The 19,347-nt window shown below is 39.0% G+C and overlaps 1 protein-coding gene across 5 annotated transcripts in view; it reads left to right on the forward strand.

Annotated features, from left to right (window-relative positions):
- LOC120806163 (WD repeat-containing protein 7) overlaps positions 1-19,347 on the forward strand; it is a 123,528-nt gene that overhangs the window by 77,033 nt on the left and 27,148 nt on the right. For all 5 annotated transcript variants that reach the window (XM_040156978.1, XM_040156982.1, XM_040156983.1 and 2 more), the window contains 2 exons: positions 8,804-9,031; positions 19,015-19,201. In XM_040156978.1, the coding sequence (XP_040012912.1) occupies positions 8,804-9,031; positions 19,015-19,201 (415 nt within the window). The remainder of the gene's footprint in view (positions 1-8,803; positions 9,032-19,014; positions 19,202-19,347) is intronic.

Below are 19,347 nucleotides of genomic sequence, written 5' to 3' on the forward strand. Positions count from 1 at the left end.
GTGATCAGGTTTTACCAGTCTCCAATTGATTACCAATGGAGGCAGAGCTGAGGTGCATGATGGGAAGATGGTGGAGTTGCAGCACTAGAGAGGAGAGATGGGAAGGTTGTTGTTTTAATTTCTTCAGCAGAGTTAAAATAAAAAATAGGACATGTACTGATAGACATAAATATCGCACACTGCATACAGTGAAGAAGCCTCATTATTGTTCTAAAATAGAATTTTAGTTTATGAAAAATAAAAAAAATCACTATATCCTGTCATTAGGGTTTTTTAGGCCATTGTGTTATTAGCTGTGTTGGGAGACAAATTCCGTTTAGTTCTGGTAGAATGAGTTGATGTGAAACATGAATGGAGTGTTTTGGTTGTATTAGTGCAAGCTGGATGTGAGATTAGTGTAACTGTTGTGCTGAGGTACGGGTTGGTAAAGGAAGTATGTGACGCGTTTGAAAAAAGAGACTATTACTGCATTACTGAAACTGCAGTACAAAATCTGAGTCGAGTCCGTCATGAAGACACAGTGCGGACACAGTAGACAGGGATTCGACGTCTGTATCAGTAAAGTTTAAATTTAGTCACTAATTGGATTAACTTTCTAAATAAAAAAAATTGCATGTGTTTGTGCTCTCCTTAGATTAAATAGTCACTAAATTAAATACTGAGAATAAATGAACAGCTTTTATTATCTGGACGACAGCAGGTTGTTTTGAATGCGAGGTTAATTGATAGAGAGCTGACCCTAATCATCATCTGCGTGTCTGTGTGTGCGCTGTCATATTGATTACTGCTCTTCAAACAAAGAAATCCACTCTGCTCCAATTTCTTTCTTTCTTTCTCCCTCCATTTCTGTCACTGTCTATCTTTCTTTCCGCTTTTTTAGCTTTTTTCTTCTTCAACTTATACTCCTTTTGGTCCCTTTTTTCCACCCTCTCTCACTTCATCCTAACCTCCTCCTATTCTTTTTTCTTTCTTCTTTAGTCTCTCCATCATCCCTTCATTTTTCCTGTCCCTCCCCTTTATGCTTCTTTTCCTTTCCTCCTGCTATCTAGCCTTTTTTCTCTCCCATCCTACCTTTTCTCCCTTCTTCCTTTTTCATGTTTTATTTCATTACTTCCTTCACCCCTCTTTATTTCCCCCAGCTTTCATTGCACTCTCTTCATTTTCCTCTCTTGGCTCTTTTCTCTACTTCTCCCTATGCCATCCTTCCTTCCATTTTATTTATTCTTTGATTTTATCCTTTCTATCCCTCCCTTATACCAACACTCTTTCCTTTTTTTGTCCCCACCCTCAGCATTCTGTCTTTAAAACTTTTAAAAATCTAAGTTATATCAGGTTAAAAGCAAAAATGATCTCAATAGAACTTATAAATAGATGGCATTAATGAAGATTTCGGAGATAAACAATGGCAAGAATAAGTATGTACCTTTTTTATGTCTCTGCACCGGCGACAGCCATGGCAGGAGTTATTAAGTTTTTGGGTTGTCCATCTAGCCGTCTGGAGGAAATTCCATTACATCAGGCACAAGTGTCCACTTCTACTCAAGGATAAACTGATTTGAATTTTGTGTTCAAAGGTCAAAGGTCAATGTGACCTCACAAAACATGTTTTCGACCATAACTCAAGAATTCATTCGCAAATTATGACAAAATGTCAAACAAATGTCTAATAGGATAAAACGATGAAGTGATGACCTTTTATACCCAAAAGGTCAACTTCACTGGGACTTGTGTGTGGGAATGTATATATACATATGTGTGTGTGTGTGTTTATATACATGTATGTATGTTAACTTAAAGGTGAAAGAGCTCTTTCTGCTTTTCCTCTGCTAACAGTTCAGTTGTTTCTCTTTTTTTTAATGACAAGTTCAGATTTTTACACTGATTGCATGGACTCCACAGGTTGTTGCATTACACCACCCTGCCCTTTTTAATAGATTCCTTCCTGTATGGATAATGTCATTTCAGCCAGAAACCCTTTTTATCCAGATCCATTTCTGTTTTTATGAAGATTTAGCCGAGCGGAGGCGTGCATAGAGGGGAGCTCGTCCATCCCCTTCTTTAGTTTATTGGGTTATGTTTGGGAGAAGGTTTGCCAACAAATAGGATTTAGATACAATGTTATTATAATAGATCTGCTGGTCGTGAAGGAAGCAGATCAATAGGCTTCAAAAATCAATCAGTCCATCCACACGGGCCAAGAGGCAGCAGGTACACAGCCAGGAAGTGATGCTACCTGCCGACTGTTCTCAGAAAACCTCGTATCTCACGAATGATGGAAATTCAGGGCATCTGCAATTTTTAAAATGTCTTTTATTATCAAAAAGATGGCATTTTTTTTATAACACCAACACTGTCAGATGATCAATTGTACATTAATTTAGATTTTTTTGGTTCCTCTGCAAACTTTGGGATCTCAGCTGGAATTGAATAGAAAGTTCTGAGTTTGAATTTTTAAAAGAATTCCAAGATACTTCAGCAGTGAATTATTTAAAATACATCAGTATGATCAGAAAGTACTAAAGCTTTACTTCTTATATCTCACTCACTTATAGTTTATAACATCAGCAAGCAGCTGTGTTTGGTAGGCTGGTTTTGTCCTCTTTGTTTCTTTATTTGGTTCTTAAAGGAAAAACAGGTGTTTTTCACTCGTGGTGTTATCACATCTGTATCTATTCTGACAATGTATCCTGCTAACTTCCTGCTCTCCGAGGGGCTTTATCTGCGGGGATAACAAACATTTATTACATATTATATTATATATCATACATGGCCACAATTATGAGAATAAGAATACTGGAATTTTCCTTTCCGTTGGCCTAAAGTCAGGTTACCTGAAAGCAAGGGTGTAAGTTTGGTTTCTTAAGTGGGGGGACACAATGATTTCATAACTTCTTAAACAAAGAACAAACAAACAAAAACCAACTTCATGGTGAAATTAGTGGTTGCTTTTTCCATTAAAAATGGCAGCCTAACAAGAGAATTAGAAATGCTTTGTAAATTGCTTTATTATTAATGCTCTAATGAGCATTGATAATAAAGCAATTTTTAAAAATGTATTCACTTGAAAGGGACCTGCTACTTTGTGACTGATGTTCATTTACACATGCACTTCACTTTACCCAGTAGACCAAAGTATAGATTCAGTTATTTCTTCTCCAGAAGCCATGCAGAGGAGGAGCCAGTAGTTTTTTCTCTTCCTCTCAGGCTGCAAACAGCTCCAATAACCTCAACCAATCAGAGGGTTAAAGCAGCCTGTATGTAGCCTGATAGACAGAAGCAAGGGCAAAGACATTACAGTAATCACCCGCTCATGCTCATAATGCTTATTGCTCTGAGCGCACGGTAATAACCGAATGCGACCAAGATGAATGCATCTGCATTTTTATCGCCTCCTCTCTTCTTGTATCTGCTTTATGAAAGCTAGACAGCCAGAGGACACTGTTTGAGGAGATCTTAGTCAGTAAATCTAAAACAGACGGTAAAAATGGGATGGATTTTGAAAAGTGGAAATTACAGCCTTTCCTATAGTTATTATTACAGTATTCTTTGGCTCAACAGTCTGAATGTAAGTCTGGTTCAAGGCAAGAGAGGGAGACACGGACATGAGCTCAGTGTAGGACTTTGGTAAACATGGAAAACATCCAGAGAATAATTTGAGGTCGACAGATAGTTGCCAGAAAACTCAGTCAGCATTAACATCATGACACCACCTGTTCAGTCTTCTGAAACTTATCAACAACTATCCAAATTAGGAGTTAGAAATATAAAACCAAATATTTCTGCAGCTGCACTGCCTGCTTCCCGCCTCAGATTTATTGTATTTAGATTCTGCTGCACTTTTGAGGAAAAGGTTGAGAATACTTTAAGAAATGCGTCCATGTTTATTCCAGTTTGAATTTCGGAACCAAAGGCCAGTCCCAGCGCAGCAAGTGATACCGGACCAGTTAGGTATCGGAAGTTGTGACAGATTAGTCCCATCACAGTTAATTGATTCTGAGTAGTGAACTCTCCAACACACACTGTATACACACTCATGCCACACATTGTACACTTGCTCTCCACTCTTCTCTGTAACTATGCTAAGAAATGAAGCCCATCACCCAATCCATCGTCTCCAACAGTTTAGAAGGGTGCACACTTAGTTGTACAACCCACCTCTGTCTTCTAAAAACTAGGGGTTATTTACTACCCGATGTCTTGATCTGAAACCTGCAGATACCCTGTCTGTCTGTCTGTCTGTCTGTCTGTCTGAATCTGTCTGTCTCTACCTCTCTTTACTTTCTCCTTTTCTCTGTAAATCTCAACTTTTTAGTAATTCTGGTTGGAAGTCTATCTCTAATTCTGTTATCTACTGGCCCAGTCTGGCCCGAGGGATGGATGCCATCTGTAATCCATTTATCAGAGTCGGCCGCTGGGCCTTCTTCCAAATGACAGCTGGCCTTTAGCAATCTCATTATAAAGAGCACCAGGATATAGTATGGAAATATGGGGGGAGGGGGCTCCTGAGGTCTGAAAAATGGACTGAGGAACAAACACACAGACAAAATATTAGAACTGAACCCGCATTTTTTATTTTATTCTTATTTTGTCTTAAAAGTACAGGGCTGTGACATCTTCTTCCTTTAACTTTCTTTTGGTGCAGTTTGCAGTTTCTTCAAGTGGTACTCTTTTACACTGCTGACAATAACTAACAGTTCTGAAGAGGAAAATCCTGCAAATAATTTCGCACATTGGATGACTGTGTAGATCATAGGATCACATAACACATCTGTGAAACAATCAAATGATTGTTTGATTGTAAGATAATTGAAGTCAGGATTTAGCAAACCTGGAATCCAATCAATGAAACCAGATTTGAGCTGTGGGTTAAAGCTACTTTGACTTATAAAAAAACACTTCAACATTATGAGTTTACTATTCACAAGAAGCATCTGCTGATGTGAACCATGCCTCACAAAAAAGAGACCTCAGAATAGTTGTGATGAAGAATTGTTGATTTGCATAAAGTTGGTAAAAAGTGACAGAGTCATCTCAGAGAGTTTAGATATTCATCAGTCCACAGTTAGACAAACCGAAGAGATTGAATTCTTTGGCTACTCTCCCCAGAGGTGGGCGCACACCTAAGAAGACACCAAAGGCACAACGCAGATGCTCAGTGTGGTAAAAAAAGAAGCCTAGAGTAACAGCTAAAGGCTTAAAAGAATCACAGGAGCTGGTTAACAGAGAAGAACGCACAGCACTATGAATGGCGTAAAAAGGTCATTGCATACCAACATGAAAACATCATCCAAATGGTGAAGTACTATGGAGGGAGCATCATGATTTGGGGCTTTGCTGACTCTGGGCCTGGACAGTTTCCCATCATCGAGGTATCAAGGTATCTTACAGGATAGTGTCAGGGTGGCAGTCCCCCAGCTGAAGCTCAGTAGAAGTTGGGTGATGCAGCAGGACAATGACCCTAAACATCAAAGTAAATCTACTACAGAATGACTTCAAACAAAGAAAATCTACCTTTTGGAGTGGCCCACTCAGAGCTCAGGCCTTAACCCAATAAAGATGCTGTGGAATGAGCTCAGAGACCCATTCACAGCAGACATCCTGAGAATATGGCTGAGCTGAAGCAGATCTGCAGGAAGAATGATCCAAAATTCATCCTGAACGTAGTGCAGGTCTGATCCAAAGCTACTAGAAGCACTGTTTTGAGGTTATTCCTGCCAAAGGGGGTTCGACCAGTTATTAGATCCAAGGGTTCACTTACTTTTTCCACCAGCACTGTGAAAGTTTAATAGGTGTGTACAATGAAGACACGAGAGATTATAATGGTTGGTCTGTTCTTAGCTTAAGCACATTGTGTTTGTTTTTGTACTTGTGACTTATATGATGATCAGATCACGTTTTATGAACAACTAATGCAGAAAACCTGGTCATTCCAAAGGGTTCACACACTTTCTTGCAACTGTAGTTTCTTCTGTAATGTTTGCAGTGATGCAACATTGATATCCAATTTTACACTAATCTTAACATTAAGGACTCTTTTCACAAAATTACAAAGTTATTATAATATGTATGTCATTTGAGTGTTGTAATTTCTTCTGACGTCAGAGTAGGTGCTCTTATTTCAGGTGCCTCCAGCACTACAAGCTGAAGGAAACCATGCTGAAAATACTGTTGAAATTGAATATGATTTCACAGTATAGCTTGTTTTCAGGAGTTTTTAACAACTCACCAGCTGAGTTATTAAACATCGGTCAGTAGCTTTTCTTCAAGCCGTTATCAGTGTCTCTTTTCATCCTCTGGGCTGTATTTCTTTAGTTTTCAGTAATGTCTCCACTCATCATGGATCATGTGATATTAACAAATCCAACTTCTGTGAAGAGAAAACTCCATGAAGATCAACAGGATGTAGATGCAGCAGTGACCCCCCTCTCTCCCTATTCATCACGCCCCTTGTGTGTGTGTCAATGTGTGTGTGTGTGTGTGTGTGTGTGTGTGTGTGTGTGTGTGTGTGTGTGTGTGTGTGTGTGTGTGTGTGTGTGTGTGTGTGTGTCCTGATGTGTCTAGGGAGCTAGTGCTTGTTCCCCTGCAATACAAATCCATAACAAATGCTGTGCTCGCTCATCCAGAGAGAGAGAAAATAAGTAATAAAATGGGGGGACGCAGAGGGGTGTGTGTCTGTCTGTCTGTCTGTCTGTCTGTGTGTGTGTGTTGTATGTTTGGTCGTTGCATACACACGCACAGTTTTTATGTGGGTCTTTGATCCAAGGTGAGTAAGGAGTTCTCATCTCCTACTGTGATTCTCTACAGACACACACACACACATTTCTGTCTCACACACACACACTTATGTATTACTCTGAGTTGCAGCACTTCCCCACTGTGCAGACCGTGTTACACGCACACACACACAAAAGAGGTTATTTTGGGGTCGTCTTGGTGAACACAATGGAAGGACACGCCCACACGCCCACACACACACACACACACACACACACACACACAGGATCCTCTGGAACGATTTTGGACACGTGTGTGTGTTTCTGTGTGTGTTAATGTGTTTTTGCAGTGTGACTAAAGGCTTTCAGTGGGACAATAAGACGTGTGCCTACGTTTGTGTGTGTGTTAGTAATGGTTAATACCAGGACAATAGAAGTGTGCCTGTTCAGTTGTTATCAGCTCACTGGAGACTCACAGGCCTGCTGTTTTTTTTTTTGTTTTTTTTTTTTTTTTAAAGCACCTTTCAGCATTGAAAAGGAAGAAAGAGAAAGAAATGAAAAAGGATTAAAAAAGATCCCCCACACCCTCTGTCTGGCTCAACACTCTCTGAAAGTGTCAGAAGAAGGAAATCAACAGTATCTTCAAATCGTTCAAAAATAAACTGTGATGCTCTTAATTTATCTAAATTTAGTAAGTCGCTATAACCAATGTAGTGTTGAAAGCAACATTTACAGGTCCGATTTCATTAATTATGTTTCATTATCATGTGACAGACATTAGATAGAGCTGGCTGATTTTTATTTTTTTAGATTCAGTGATGCTTGATATTTGCAGGAGGCAAATTTTGGAATTGAGGCAAATGGGAATGTTATGACATGCTGTTTCATCAAAATAAGTAAGTAAATAAAATAAGTAAGGTTGATTTTATATATAGCTTGCTCTTAATTAACCATTTGATATGGTGAACTATACTGTTTTTTATTAAAATGTATAATACTCAGCTTTTGGTTTTGGGATCAGTTAAAATGTAACAGCAGTTGTGGGAGATTTCTAAGAATTCAATTAGTTGGATATGCTTTTCTAACACTAATATATATTAAAAAACTTTAAATTTATTATCATTTGCACATGGTATATTTTGACCTCCCTGAATGCTAATCAAAAATACAAACATTTATCATTCTCAAATTAAAAGAACAATTTAATAAAGGTGTTGCTACTGGGGTCATGAGGATTTTAGGTAGTTAAAAGGCCATAAAAGATTCAGAACCCCTGCTATAAACTTTGCGTTGTGCTGTACTGTGTTATATTATACTGTATTATGCTCCAGTGTATTTAATGATACTGCTATTTTCTGGGTGAAGGATAAACCTTCTGGCAGAACCGGCAGCAGCTACAAAAGCCTCAGGTTCATTGCATGCCACTTGGTTTTTGGTCATTTGTAGAGGGATCCTGTGTCAAAATCCAGTTTTGACAAAAGTGTATATTGTCCTCATATGAGTGGTGCATGTTTCCAAAATATTTGTGGCTGCATGAACAGGGGCTGAACACCAAGTTTTTGCTCCAGACCCACAAAAAGGATAATGTTCTGGACTTGCAGGTCCTATTGTGTATTGAAGAAGCTTGAAAGGGTGTCAAACAAAATTTTGAATGTTGAGCTTGAAAATTCTTTCTTCATCTTGGTATGCAACAAAAATTATTTAATTTCACTTTGATGTTATTTGAAACAGTTTTGTTCAAACTATGAAAAGCATTTAGTGTTTAATCATTAAGCCTGAAAATTCATTTTTATTAGGTGACAAAATCATCTTTAACTCAAGGTGTACTTTACTAGCTTTTTGCAGAACTTTTCAGGATCCTCATCAGTGAATGGAGTTTTCTCAGTTGTCATGGAGTTGTCAACATGGCATTAAATAAGGAACTAGGTAGCAAAATAAATACTATAAGAATGGTGGAACTAAGTGATGAAATAACTAAGTATGGAACTAAGTAACAAAAAAATTCCTGACTTAAGGCCAGGATCGACACTGCTAAATCAACAGGGACCACCAGAAGAAGCTAGTGTTCATTGCTCTATCTGTCTCTACAGGTTGTCTGTCCAACCTTCCACCAAATGCCAAGAAGATCTCAAACTCATATGAGGAGCGCCGTAAGCAGGCCACCGCCATCGTGCTGCTCGGGGTCATTGGGGCCGAGTTTGGCGCTGAGATTGAGCCGCCAAAAGGTTCGGCACGGGCTCGAACTGGTGGACAGGCACCCGAGGGCTTTGGCCTGACAAGTGGAGGGTCATCCAACTACTCACTGGCCAGACACACATGTAAGTACAGACAACACACGTACATTCAAGAGTAAGGAGTAGACACCGTCTCACTGCGGCTAACCATTTTAACATAGAAATAATTACCATCTACATTAACATTTTGGATATCCACAATTCATTTTGACTAGTCATTATTAAAATGTTTGATAAACTCAAACTCTCAATCTGTGACGATGTCAGATATAATGAAGTTGGGCTTGATGGGAGCCTGATGGGAATCACATTACAGTATGCTGTTGTTTATTCAGTGTACATTTTGCAATGTCAACAGGCTAAAATAATTTTTTTTTTTTCTTCTAGACTAAAATCTGTCATTTTAGATTTTGACTGAGGTGATACCTCATATTTGAATTCATTTGGCGGCATTGTGAATATTAGGATTTCAGCTTAACCCGAACTTGCTGGGGTTTAAAATACAGCTATGTGCTCAGTTGGACCTGGCTGCTCAGTCAAAACAGGCACAGGTTTAGCTGGACAACAGCTAAAGGTTGTGAGGCTTTATTAGGAGGTTCTTGTGTTTCTAATGCCTTTTACGAACTGTGACGTTTTGGATGTATGTAATTAAAAAGGTGACACTGTGCTCTTTCGAAAGCGAGTGAAGTGAATGGTTGTGGGACTGACAACAATGGCTGAAGTGGCACTGATATTATAAAGTTGATTTTTTTTTTTTTTTTTTTCTTTGTGACACAATATTTTTCCATAATCTTGTTTCACCTTTGTGTTTGGCTGTGTGCTGTATCACCATTTCTGCCAGATACTGACAAACCTTTTGGTCCACCTTTGGTTTCTAACTGTCAACTCGGGTTCCCTTTGAATCGCCCCTCTTGATGGAGAAATTTGGTACTGACATTTTCTTCCCCCAGCAAATCAATCCTAATAACTTTGGTGATCCCTGACCCCTTGACCAGCCCTGTTCAATCTTTTGGTTTATGACCGAATACTTGGAAAACTAATGGCATTCTCATCAGCCTGGAACTCTAGTGAACAGCATGCTGATGTTAGCATTTAGCTCAAAGCACCGCTGTGCCTATGTGCAGTCTCAGCTGCCAACGTGGCTGTAGACTACATTTTGTTAAAGTAGTGGTTGTCTGCATCCACACAGATGCAGTTGTAAAATGGTGGTTACTGTTGTTATGTTCGTTGTAATCATCCTTTTTTTGTTGTGATGTCACATTTGCTTGACCAGTCATGATGGCAACAGTGTTGGCAACCCCTGAAAGTGCCTCAGACTTGTGTTTAGTACCACCTCCTGAGCACAGTCCAAATTTTATTCCAGGAAATTATCCCCAAAGCTGGCTGAGAACAATGGAAAGAAAAGCATAACCTGTGACGATACATGTTAGATGTTGTTGAGTTCCTGCAGTCAAAAAGGACTCTTCCACTTTGATGTTTACTGTCACTCTTGTTTTAAGCTCCCATTTGATTGGCTTAGAGTTTTGAAAGCTGAAATATCATACCATGTACAGTTGCATATATGTGTGGCCTGTCTCGTTCAGACAGACACTGACATGTTCAGTGGTTCATGTTTTGGTCCTGGTTTTTCCCAACTCAGAACTACACAACTGACAAAGTAGAAACTTCAGTATTGGATTAGAGGTGAGGGGAAAGATGGAATTGATTTTCACCCACCAAGCTTGACACCTTAAGGAGCTTGGCGCTGACTTCCAAACACACCACACACTCACATACACACACTCACTGAGTCCAGCCTGTGCCATGCTGTGCCTGCAGCGTTGGACCTTGGTGGGAATCAAACCTGCACTAAGCAGAGCTGTTCTTCCAGCACACTGCTCCTGATCACTGATTGGCTGCGTCTGGGGGCATCCGCCCAGCGACAGAGCCTGTACCCTCACTGATAGGCTGTGGAGCATGATGCTGCTTAGTTGGACCTATGCACAGCAGTCAGCTCACCTGTGTGGAGTCACCAGACACTCACACACGCACACACACACACACACACACACACACACACACACACACACACACACACACACACACACACACACACACACACACACACACACACACACACACACACACACACACACACAGTGAGAGAAACCCCAAGCCTATGTCATCAGATGAAAACAAACTCAAGATTTAATCGATCCCCTTGAGCTCGCCTGTTTAACATCTTTTGACTTCTCAGGCTGGATATCATTTAGAGATTGTGATACCGGTGGTAGTACGATACCCAACCTTTTTTTTTTTTTAAATAATTTATTTTACTGAATAGATCAAACGTTTCAATATCACCAGTGTCTAATGTCATCTTAACATAAAACAGTCAAATACAGTATATCATTGTTTTTTCTGCAAACTATGTTCATACTAGTTCTAAGTTGGATTCAGCAAACTCTCTTGTTTCAACTTGATGAATGCTACCTGTTCATTAGTTAGTGTGTGTTTTGATCATTTTCATGTAAGGCTTCCTGTTCTGCTCCATTTGTGGGTACGTTTCATTCACAAAAATGTCACCCAAGAGTAAAAAGAACTTGACACTTCATAGCGTCTAAGGTTCTAAAGCAGAACAACCTTGGACAAAAATGGGAATTGGTCAAGAGGATGGAACAGTCTCAGGAATCGACGAGAGAATACATTCTTTCCAAAGTACTCAAGGCAGTGAAAATCTTTTTATTAATTTTAAAAATCTTTTTGTGACTTCAATAATATACTTAAACTCCAACTTCACTCAGATTAAAGCATTATCATTCTTGAGTCAAACAAGTATTTTTTTTCTCAGTGGAGAAAGTCATATTATCAGTACACGAAAATTTTTGTGTACATGCTCCTAAAGAACAAATCTGTTTGTTTTTAAGTGGCAAAGCTTAGGATAAGCTTGATGTTAGGATTTAAAACAACCTGAGCGGTGTTCTCATAAGTGTGGCCATTCAAACTATGGGTCATGCTAACTGTGCACTCTCTTTAGCTGTTGTAGAGATTTGGGAATCGCAAAGCTGCGCAAGCCTCCTAAAACTTTTCAAATAAACTTGTATTTTACAAAATTATTTTAAATGCTTGTCTCTGAGTTTTCAGTTAATTAGTTATTTTAGCTAACTGCATAGAGATTTGTGTCATCTTGCAGGCTCACCCAGGTTGAAAAATACCAGAATTTTCCTTTAAGGTTATGGAACATTTAGGTTTAGGGATCGTGGTCTGGGTTACAGGAAAACCAGAGTTGACTGTTAGAAGTCAGACATTTTTATTTAGCAATCCATCTAACTAGACCTCTCCCTTGCTAGATTTTTGAGGCTATAACAACATCATGCTACTTCCGCCTTTACCTCTCACAGGTAACGGTCATAATTCACACAGCCAGTAGAGGTCCCTGTCACTTAAACATAAACATAGGTTGTATTTAGGCTTTGAACAAACAACTGATGCTGTTGTGAAAGACATTTTCTACAAACTGAAGTGAGGGACTTGCTCCTTAAAATACTCACCCCAACTCCATAGAGCAACGTGCTCCTTTAACCGACCTCACAGACAGAGTGAACCCTTAAAAAGTTTTATTTCTTAAGCTCAAATAGACAATTACAGATGACTGTAAAATGCATGTGGCAAAGGACAGTCTTTGTGTTTTCTATTCTTACTCTTTCTTATCTGTTTTGAGGCTTTCATTCCTCCATCTTCTTCCTTTTTACCTTCTCTTCGTTTCCCTCTGTCCTTTTTTCTGCTCTCATACAGTTTGTTGATTTTCTCCCTCCTTCCTCCCTCCATCTACCCCCTCTCTCCTCTCTCTATTATGAAATTGAAAGATGGATCGGTGTTGTTGGCATACAGCGCAGTGTGTGATGAATGAGAGCTGTCCAGCTAGAGAGAGGGAGGGTACAGTAGTCTGTACAGCAGAGTATAGATTGATGTTTTCATATTGCAAGGGGGGAAATGTAGGGGAGACGGAGGGGGAGATTGAGCCTAAGGATGGAAGGAATGAAGGACAGATGATGACAGAGGGAAAGGAGGATGTGGCTGAACAGGATAAAAGAGACAAACTGTACATCACAATATACCATCACAGGAAAATAATGTTCACAGTTCACAAATGTCAAAATACCTCAAGTACCTTCTGAGGAACATTTACTGAACAGTGGCATTTTAACATATTCAAGAGAGCTGATTGGAAATTAAGTTTTATTTTGTATTGTAGAACATTCAACAGTGAAAGCCAGGTGATTGAATCAACACAACTCTACACTGTGACACAAAAAATGTCTTTTTTTAATCAGTAAAAAAAAAAAAAAAAATATATATATATATATATATATATATATATGCTTGAAACACCAGAACACCAAAAATGTGAAAAAAAAAAAATTCAAATATCACAAAAAACAGTTTTTACACTTGGTTGAGGTGGAAAAGTAAATTACGCTGTACATGAAGCATGCATCTTAAACATCCAGTGAAGTTTCCGCTCCACTGAAGAGATGAAAAACTGCTGTCGATGAAAACATCAGATCAGTGTGGAGTGATTAGGAGTCTCTAATGTTCCTCAAACTAATACATGAAACAAACATAACTGCCTTATTTTAATCTTGATTTTCACATTTTCCTTTGTTTGAGGTTTGACTGCTGCTTTTTAATTATGTAACCTCATTGCACCCCCTCTGCAATGGTTTAATGGCAACTGACTGGAGAATAAGCTTAATCAACTGTTTATCTTGATCTCTACTGCAAATGTTTGCAAAACAGTAGTGGAGGGAACCACTTTAATTTCCGTTTTCTTTTGCCAAGTGTATGGAAATTTGTTTAAAATTTGTACTAAATTTGGAAGAAAACTTGGCTATACTGATTTCATGGCTGGCTGACATGTTTCCGAACATACACTACTGTGCAAAAGTTTTAGGCACTAAAAGTAAAGTGAGGATGCTTCCAAAAATAATGCCATGAATAGTTTTTATTTATCAATGAATCTCATACAAAGTGTACTAAACAGAAAAATCCTATATCAAATCAATATTTTCTGTGACCACCCTTTGCCTTTAAACGCCACCAGTTTCACATAGGTATATTTCATATAGGTACTTGGCAGGTAGGTTGTGCCGACATCTTGGAGAACTTGCCATAGTTCCTCTGTGTCTCAGTGTCTTGTGTCTCTGATGTTGCAGAACTCCTTGTTCCTCCTATCACTGATAGCCTGTGTTTGGGCTCTTTGTCCTGCTGCAGATTAAATTTCAGACGCCTTCCTGATAGCATTGCCTAATGGATAAGAATCTAAACATCTTAAGTGCATAAACATTTGCATAGTACTGTATATTTTTAAAGTAACCAGTTTCCTCATAGTTAGAAACTAACCAAATAATAAGTAATGATTAATAGTGTTTCTCTAAACAGCAGTGAACAAATTGTTACTGATGTAAATGCAAATATTTGTAATAATGATTTATTTTATATTAAGTTTAATATTGAAGCACTTGTCCCTAATAGTGGTAAGCAACTTTTTACAAATAGTGTCAGTATTTGTTTAGCAAACTTTTGCCTTTAAAGTAGTTAGCTGAGCTTCCCGCATTCATATTTTAGCCCAATTATACACTTATTAATGATTAGCTAATGGTTGAACATGGTAACATTTACAGTATCTAAATCAGTAGCTTTTAGTAGTAGCCAAACATTGGCAGTCAAAATGTGAGGATTAAGTGCCTGGTCAAGGTAGTGCTGGAAGCTTGGTGACATAGCAACTACCTGCAAGATTAGTTGAAACTACTATAGCTGGCGATCTAACTGTTAACAAGCTAGTCAGCCAGGAACATAACAGTAGCCAGCGTAACTAGCTAGCTTGCTAGTTGCTAGTTAGTGGTGGACAGGAATTCTTAATGCATCCTCTGGTTGCTGACCAAGTACTGCCTCTATTCTATTACATTAAAACACATATTTATCATGTAGATGTACATGGTACGCACAGCAGCAAAGCTTCTCCCTCACTTTCTCATTCAAACTGGCTCTCGTTCTTCCTCTTCTTGAATTTTTTTTTTCCTGCTTGTCTCCCTCTCTTTGCAGCCAGTCTGAGCTGGCTCTCATCAACTAACCAAGTCCCCAACATTGATTTACTTTCACCTTTCATTTAAGCTCAGAGAGAGATAGAGAGAGAGAACGAGAGAAAGAGAGAGAGAGAGAACGAGAGAGAGAGAACGAGGGGGCAGGAAAGAATGGGCAAAGAAAGTAGACTGCTTGGTTAATTTTAGACGTCACCAATCTGTCACTATTTCACACTCTCAACTTCCCGCCCGTATTCCTTCCTTCCTTCTCCTCCCCATCCTCCTCCTGCTCTAATCACCCTCTGTGTGTTAATGTGACATTTTTACTGCTCTAACTAACAGCTCATTATGGCCGACTGATGCTTTGTCAATAGCTATGGGTTCCTTTGGCCCTGTCCGGCCTTTAAACAAAGATGTCCGCCGTGAGAAATGGACCACGCCAGATCACCCTCACTTCCTGCTCACTAACTAAGAGGGGAGGGGCCGTAAATTTCAATCCGATCCAGCCAATTACAGTGCTGATTGTTAATGGCCATGTTTAATTGTCAAGAAAAGATTATAATGAGGCTTCTACGGGCAAATGTGGCTGTCAGTTTATATTATACGTGCACATACACACACCTGCCCTCCCACACTCACCGTCACTGCTTACGGTGTTGAACTTTGACCTTATGAGCCCTAAAGCCCATTCTGCGTTCACTTGCTCACGGTGTGGAGATTACGTACACACACATTTATGCCGTTGGGTTTGAATTTGACTGGTGACCCTTTGCCCCTCCTCCTCAGCCTCCAACACACCCATTTAGATTATTTATTGATTATCAGATTATTTCAAACTCCTAAATTTCCCGTCAGTAGGACTATAAGGTTGGCAAAAAGCTTTTACCATATTTTATACATGACAGACTGCCAGAGTGTTAACAGACATAACTTGTAGCATGTTACACTCATCTAGGGGTCATTATTTTTGGTTTTTGTATTTCAAAAATGATCTGGGAACATATTTGTTGTTTTCCAAAGGATAAGGCTCGTGTTGTTCTGTATTTGTCTTTATGTCTAGAAATACCATGAAATGACCAAAACCAAGAAATGTGTTAGTCTCTGATTTCCCTAACTTGTTTGTCCCAGCATCAAGCCCATTTGTTCCCCTGTAGACAGACATCTTTAAAAACAAATGACAATATCAGTTTTTTTGGGGGGGGGGGTTTATGGCCCTCATTCACAATGAGTACCTTATATGTAGTGGTAAATTAAAACAGTGAATACAAAAATAAAAGCTGATACAATACCAAACAGTATTAGAAAAAAAATCATTTAAATAAGTAACTGTTTAGAAATGAAAAAGAAAATGTTGAAATAATTCTAGAACATCTTTCACTGGCTAAACAAACACTCCTGTCAGTCTGGTCACAGCATTTCATCTGATGTAAACACTTACAATATGCAAAAAAAAATCATGTCATTTTGACCACCAGAACTATTTCACTGCATCACTTGGTCACTTAAATTCTGGATATTTAAAAGGAAACAGAAAATGCATCAGCTGTTGTGAGAAAATGAGGAATTGGTACAAGAATTGCACACTGTGTTTTAAGAATGATGATTTTCATTTGAGGAATTTTGCCGAAGCAACTGAGGAAAAACTCATTACACCAGCAAACAAAAATTATGACTACTGGGAATCAAACCCCTGGTCTCTGTAGTGATGAAACATGCACTCTGCCGATATTGAATTTACACACAGTTACTACAGTAAGAAAGGGCATGTTGAAGAAAAGAAAAAAAAACGGAACCTTTTTTTGAGGATCAACCCACCAAAGCTATAATGACTCCACATTAAAGGATATATATGATGCAAACTTATTGTATATTTGATAGTAAACAGCATCAAACTGTTGTATTATTGAAGAGCACTGGGTGGAAAAAGCATAAAGAAATAGTATAACTCAGCATGTAATTGATTTCTGCGTGGTCTTGATGATTTGTAATAATCATTAATCAGAGGTCAAAGTTCATTCAGCCCGACATTACTGCTGATATTTATAGTCCACGGTTTGTATCTATATTGATGTATGTAACAAAAACATCATTGATTTGAACTCTTACTGGTGTTTGCTCACCTCATGTTCATCACCAGCTGAGGGTCAAAGTTCACCCTATCACTGATTCACTCATAACATGCTAACAACACACCTGATCTGCATGTTTGACTCTTTGTCTCTCTACCAACAGCCATAAGAGCTAACAACATTAGCACCGGTGTCCATCTGTCACCCATAACAACGTCGTACAACAATGCTAATACAGTTAGCGCTCTCTCTGTCACTGCTGGTATATATTGTAACAGTCGTACCCAGCGATGCTAACACAGTTAGCCTCTAGCTGTATCTTTCATAGCCCCATCCATAGGCTGTGTGTGTGTGTGTGTACATATAAACCAATAAGGAAGGGGTTTTGCCATTTAAAGCGGGCTGATGATAAAATACCAGAAGATCCAGATGATGAGATTAGCTGTGTGTGTCTGGAGACTGGAGGACCCTTTAGAGCCACCATAGGATTATAAATGCTTAAAGTAAATGATCTGTATTATATTATATGTTTTTTCGTATTATGACTGTTTAGCATTTACATTTAAAGTGAAAATACAATGAACTGTATTGATCTCTGAGTGGATTCAGACAGTAGAAGGAGATAAGAGCCTTCCTGATGCTAATGTAGAGTCTCTGGTAAAAAGCTACCTGCTGCTACAATATAAGTGTTGACAGATTTAACTTCAAAGTTACAGACCAGAATAGTCTGCTGGTATACCACTGATTTTGAATAAATAAATAATCAGTTATTGTATGATAACTTCACATAATAGGAAAATAAAAGAGCCACAGAGGCGACTACGAGATGCATATGGTTCTCTGTTAAATTTCTAAAGGTTTTACAAAACCAGATACCACATATTTAATCTGCCCCTCTCTGTCTAGATTTTTCACTGACTTTATCTTTGTGTAGCACTTTGTGAAGAATCTGCTAAAAGCTCTGGACCTCAGGCTACTGTTGGTGAGACTGGCAGAGAGAAACAGACAGACACCTGGTGGGGGGGGTTGCATATGTGTGTGTATGTGTTTGGAGGAGGGGCAAGTTATGGAGGGATGGGGGATATTTTCTAGAGTCTTAATGGTCAGTCCGTCCCCACAGAGACTGGCTCAAATGTCAGGTCAGCTATGAAGTGACCTCCATCCCGTTTGCTGTCTTTATCCTCTGAGTGTGTGAGTGTGTGGCGCAAAAGTTGAATCATTTTTACCCAAACCTCAATTTAAACCTTTATTATTTTTGTTTATTAGATGATATGATTTCTTTATAGAAATTACCTTTGTTTCGAATCGTTCCCATGGTGCAGCCATGGGCAGGGCTGGAACTCGACAGTGACAATGAAGTCATATAGACCTCATATTGTCATGGGAGTTTAACCATAATCTGTTTGAATACTTCAACATAAAGAGAATATGGAAAAAAGGAAAGAATATAGTTTCTTTTTTTTTCTTTTTAAATACATCCGTTTTGTATTTTTTAGTTGTGCTGGAACTACAGGTGCAAATTATCCATTGAGATAACCCCAGCACATTTTCGCTGATGTTTTGAGATTGTTAGTGTTGGATGTGCACTGTCTGTAAATGAACAAATATTTGATAGAAATTGAACAGGTAGATTTAGTGTCCTATTTTAGCAAAAAACCTGAAAATGTTAAATAATTGGGACCATGGTGGCCGATACAGCCGCAGTATCTCAACCTTGAATTAATCTGAACACATCGCATCTTTGTCATTTTTGTATTGCTATTATTCACTCCTATAGAGAAATAATGAAATAAGACCTGATTAAGTCACATTGAATGTGCTGTAGCGTTTTTGGATGTTCAATCACCACAGGGTTGACAACAAGCTCCTGTTGCTCTCAGATAAAACCTCACCATACTCTGCTCTCCTCTGATTCTGCTGTTTGTACTGTATAAAGGTAAGGCACTGACCTTCCTGCTGCTGCAGCCCCCCAGCCCAAAGCTGCCCCCTCACAGCACCATCCGCCGCACCGCCATCGATCTGATTGGCCGAGGCTTCACTGTCTGGGAGCCGTATATGGACGTGTCAGCGGTGCTCATGGGACTGCTGGAGCTCTGTGCCGATGCAGAGAAGCAGCTGGCCAAGTGAGTCCACAGGCACACACACACACACACAGGTTCATGTGTTGCTTTTATTGACAGAATTACAAGCACTTTCTCTTTCATGTCCTCAAGTAGATCATTTAATAGATTCTATACTATACCTTAGTATATAAATAAGAGGACCTAAG

This window comes from Xiphias gladius, chromosome 20, assembly GCF_016859285.1.
Source record: "Xiphias gladius isolate SHS-SW01 ecotype Sanya breed wild chromosome 20, ASM1685928v1, whole genome shotgun sequence".
NCBI lineage: Eukaryota > Metazoa > Chordata > Actinopteri > Istiophoriformes > Xiphiidae > Xiphias > Xiphias gladius.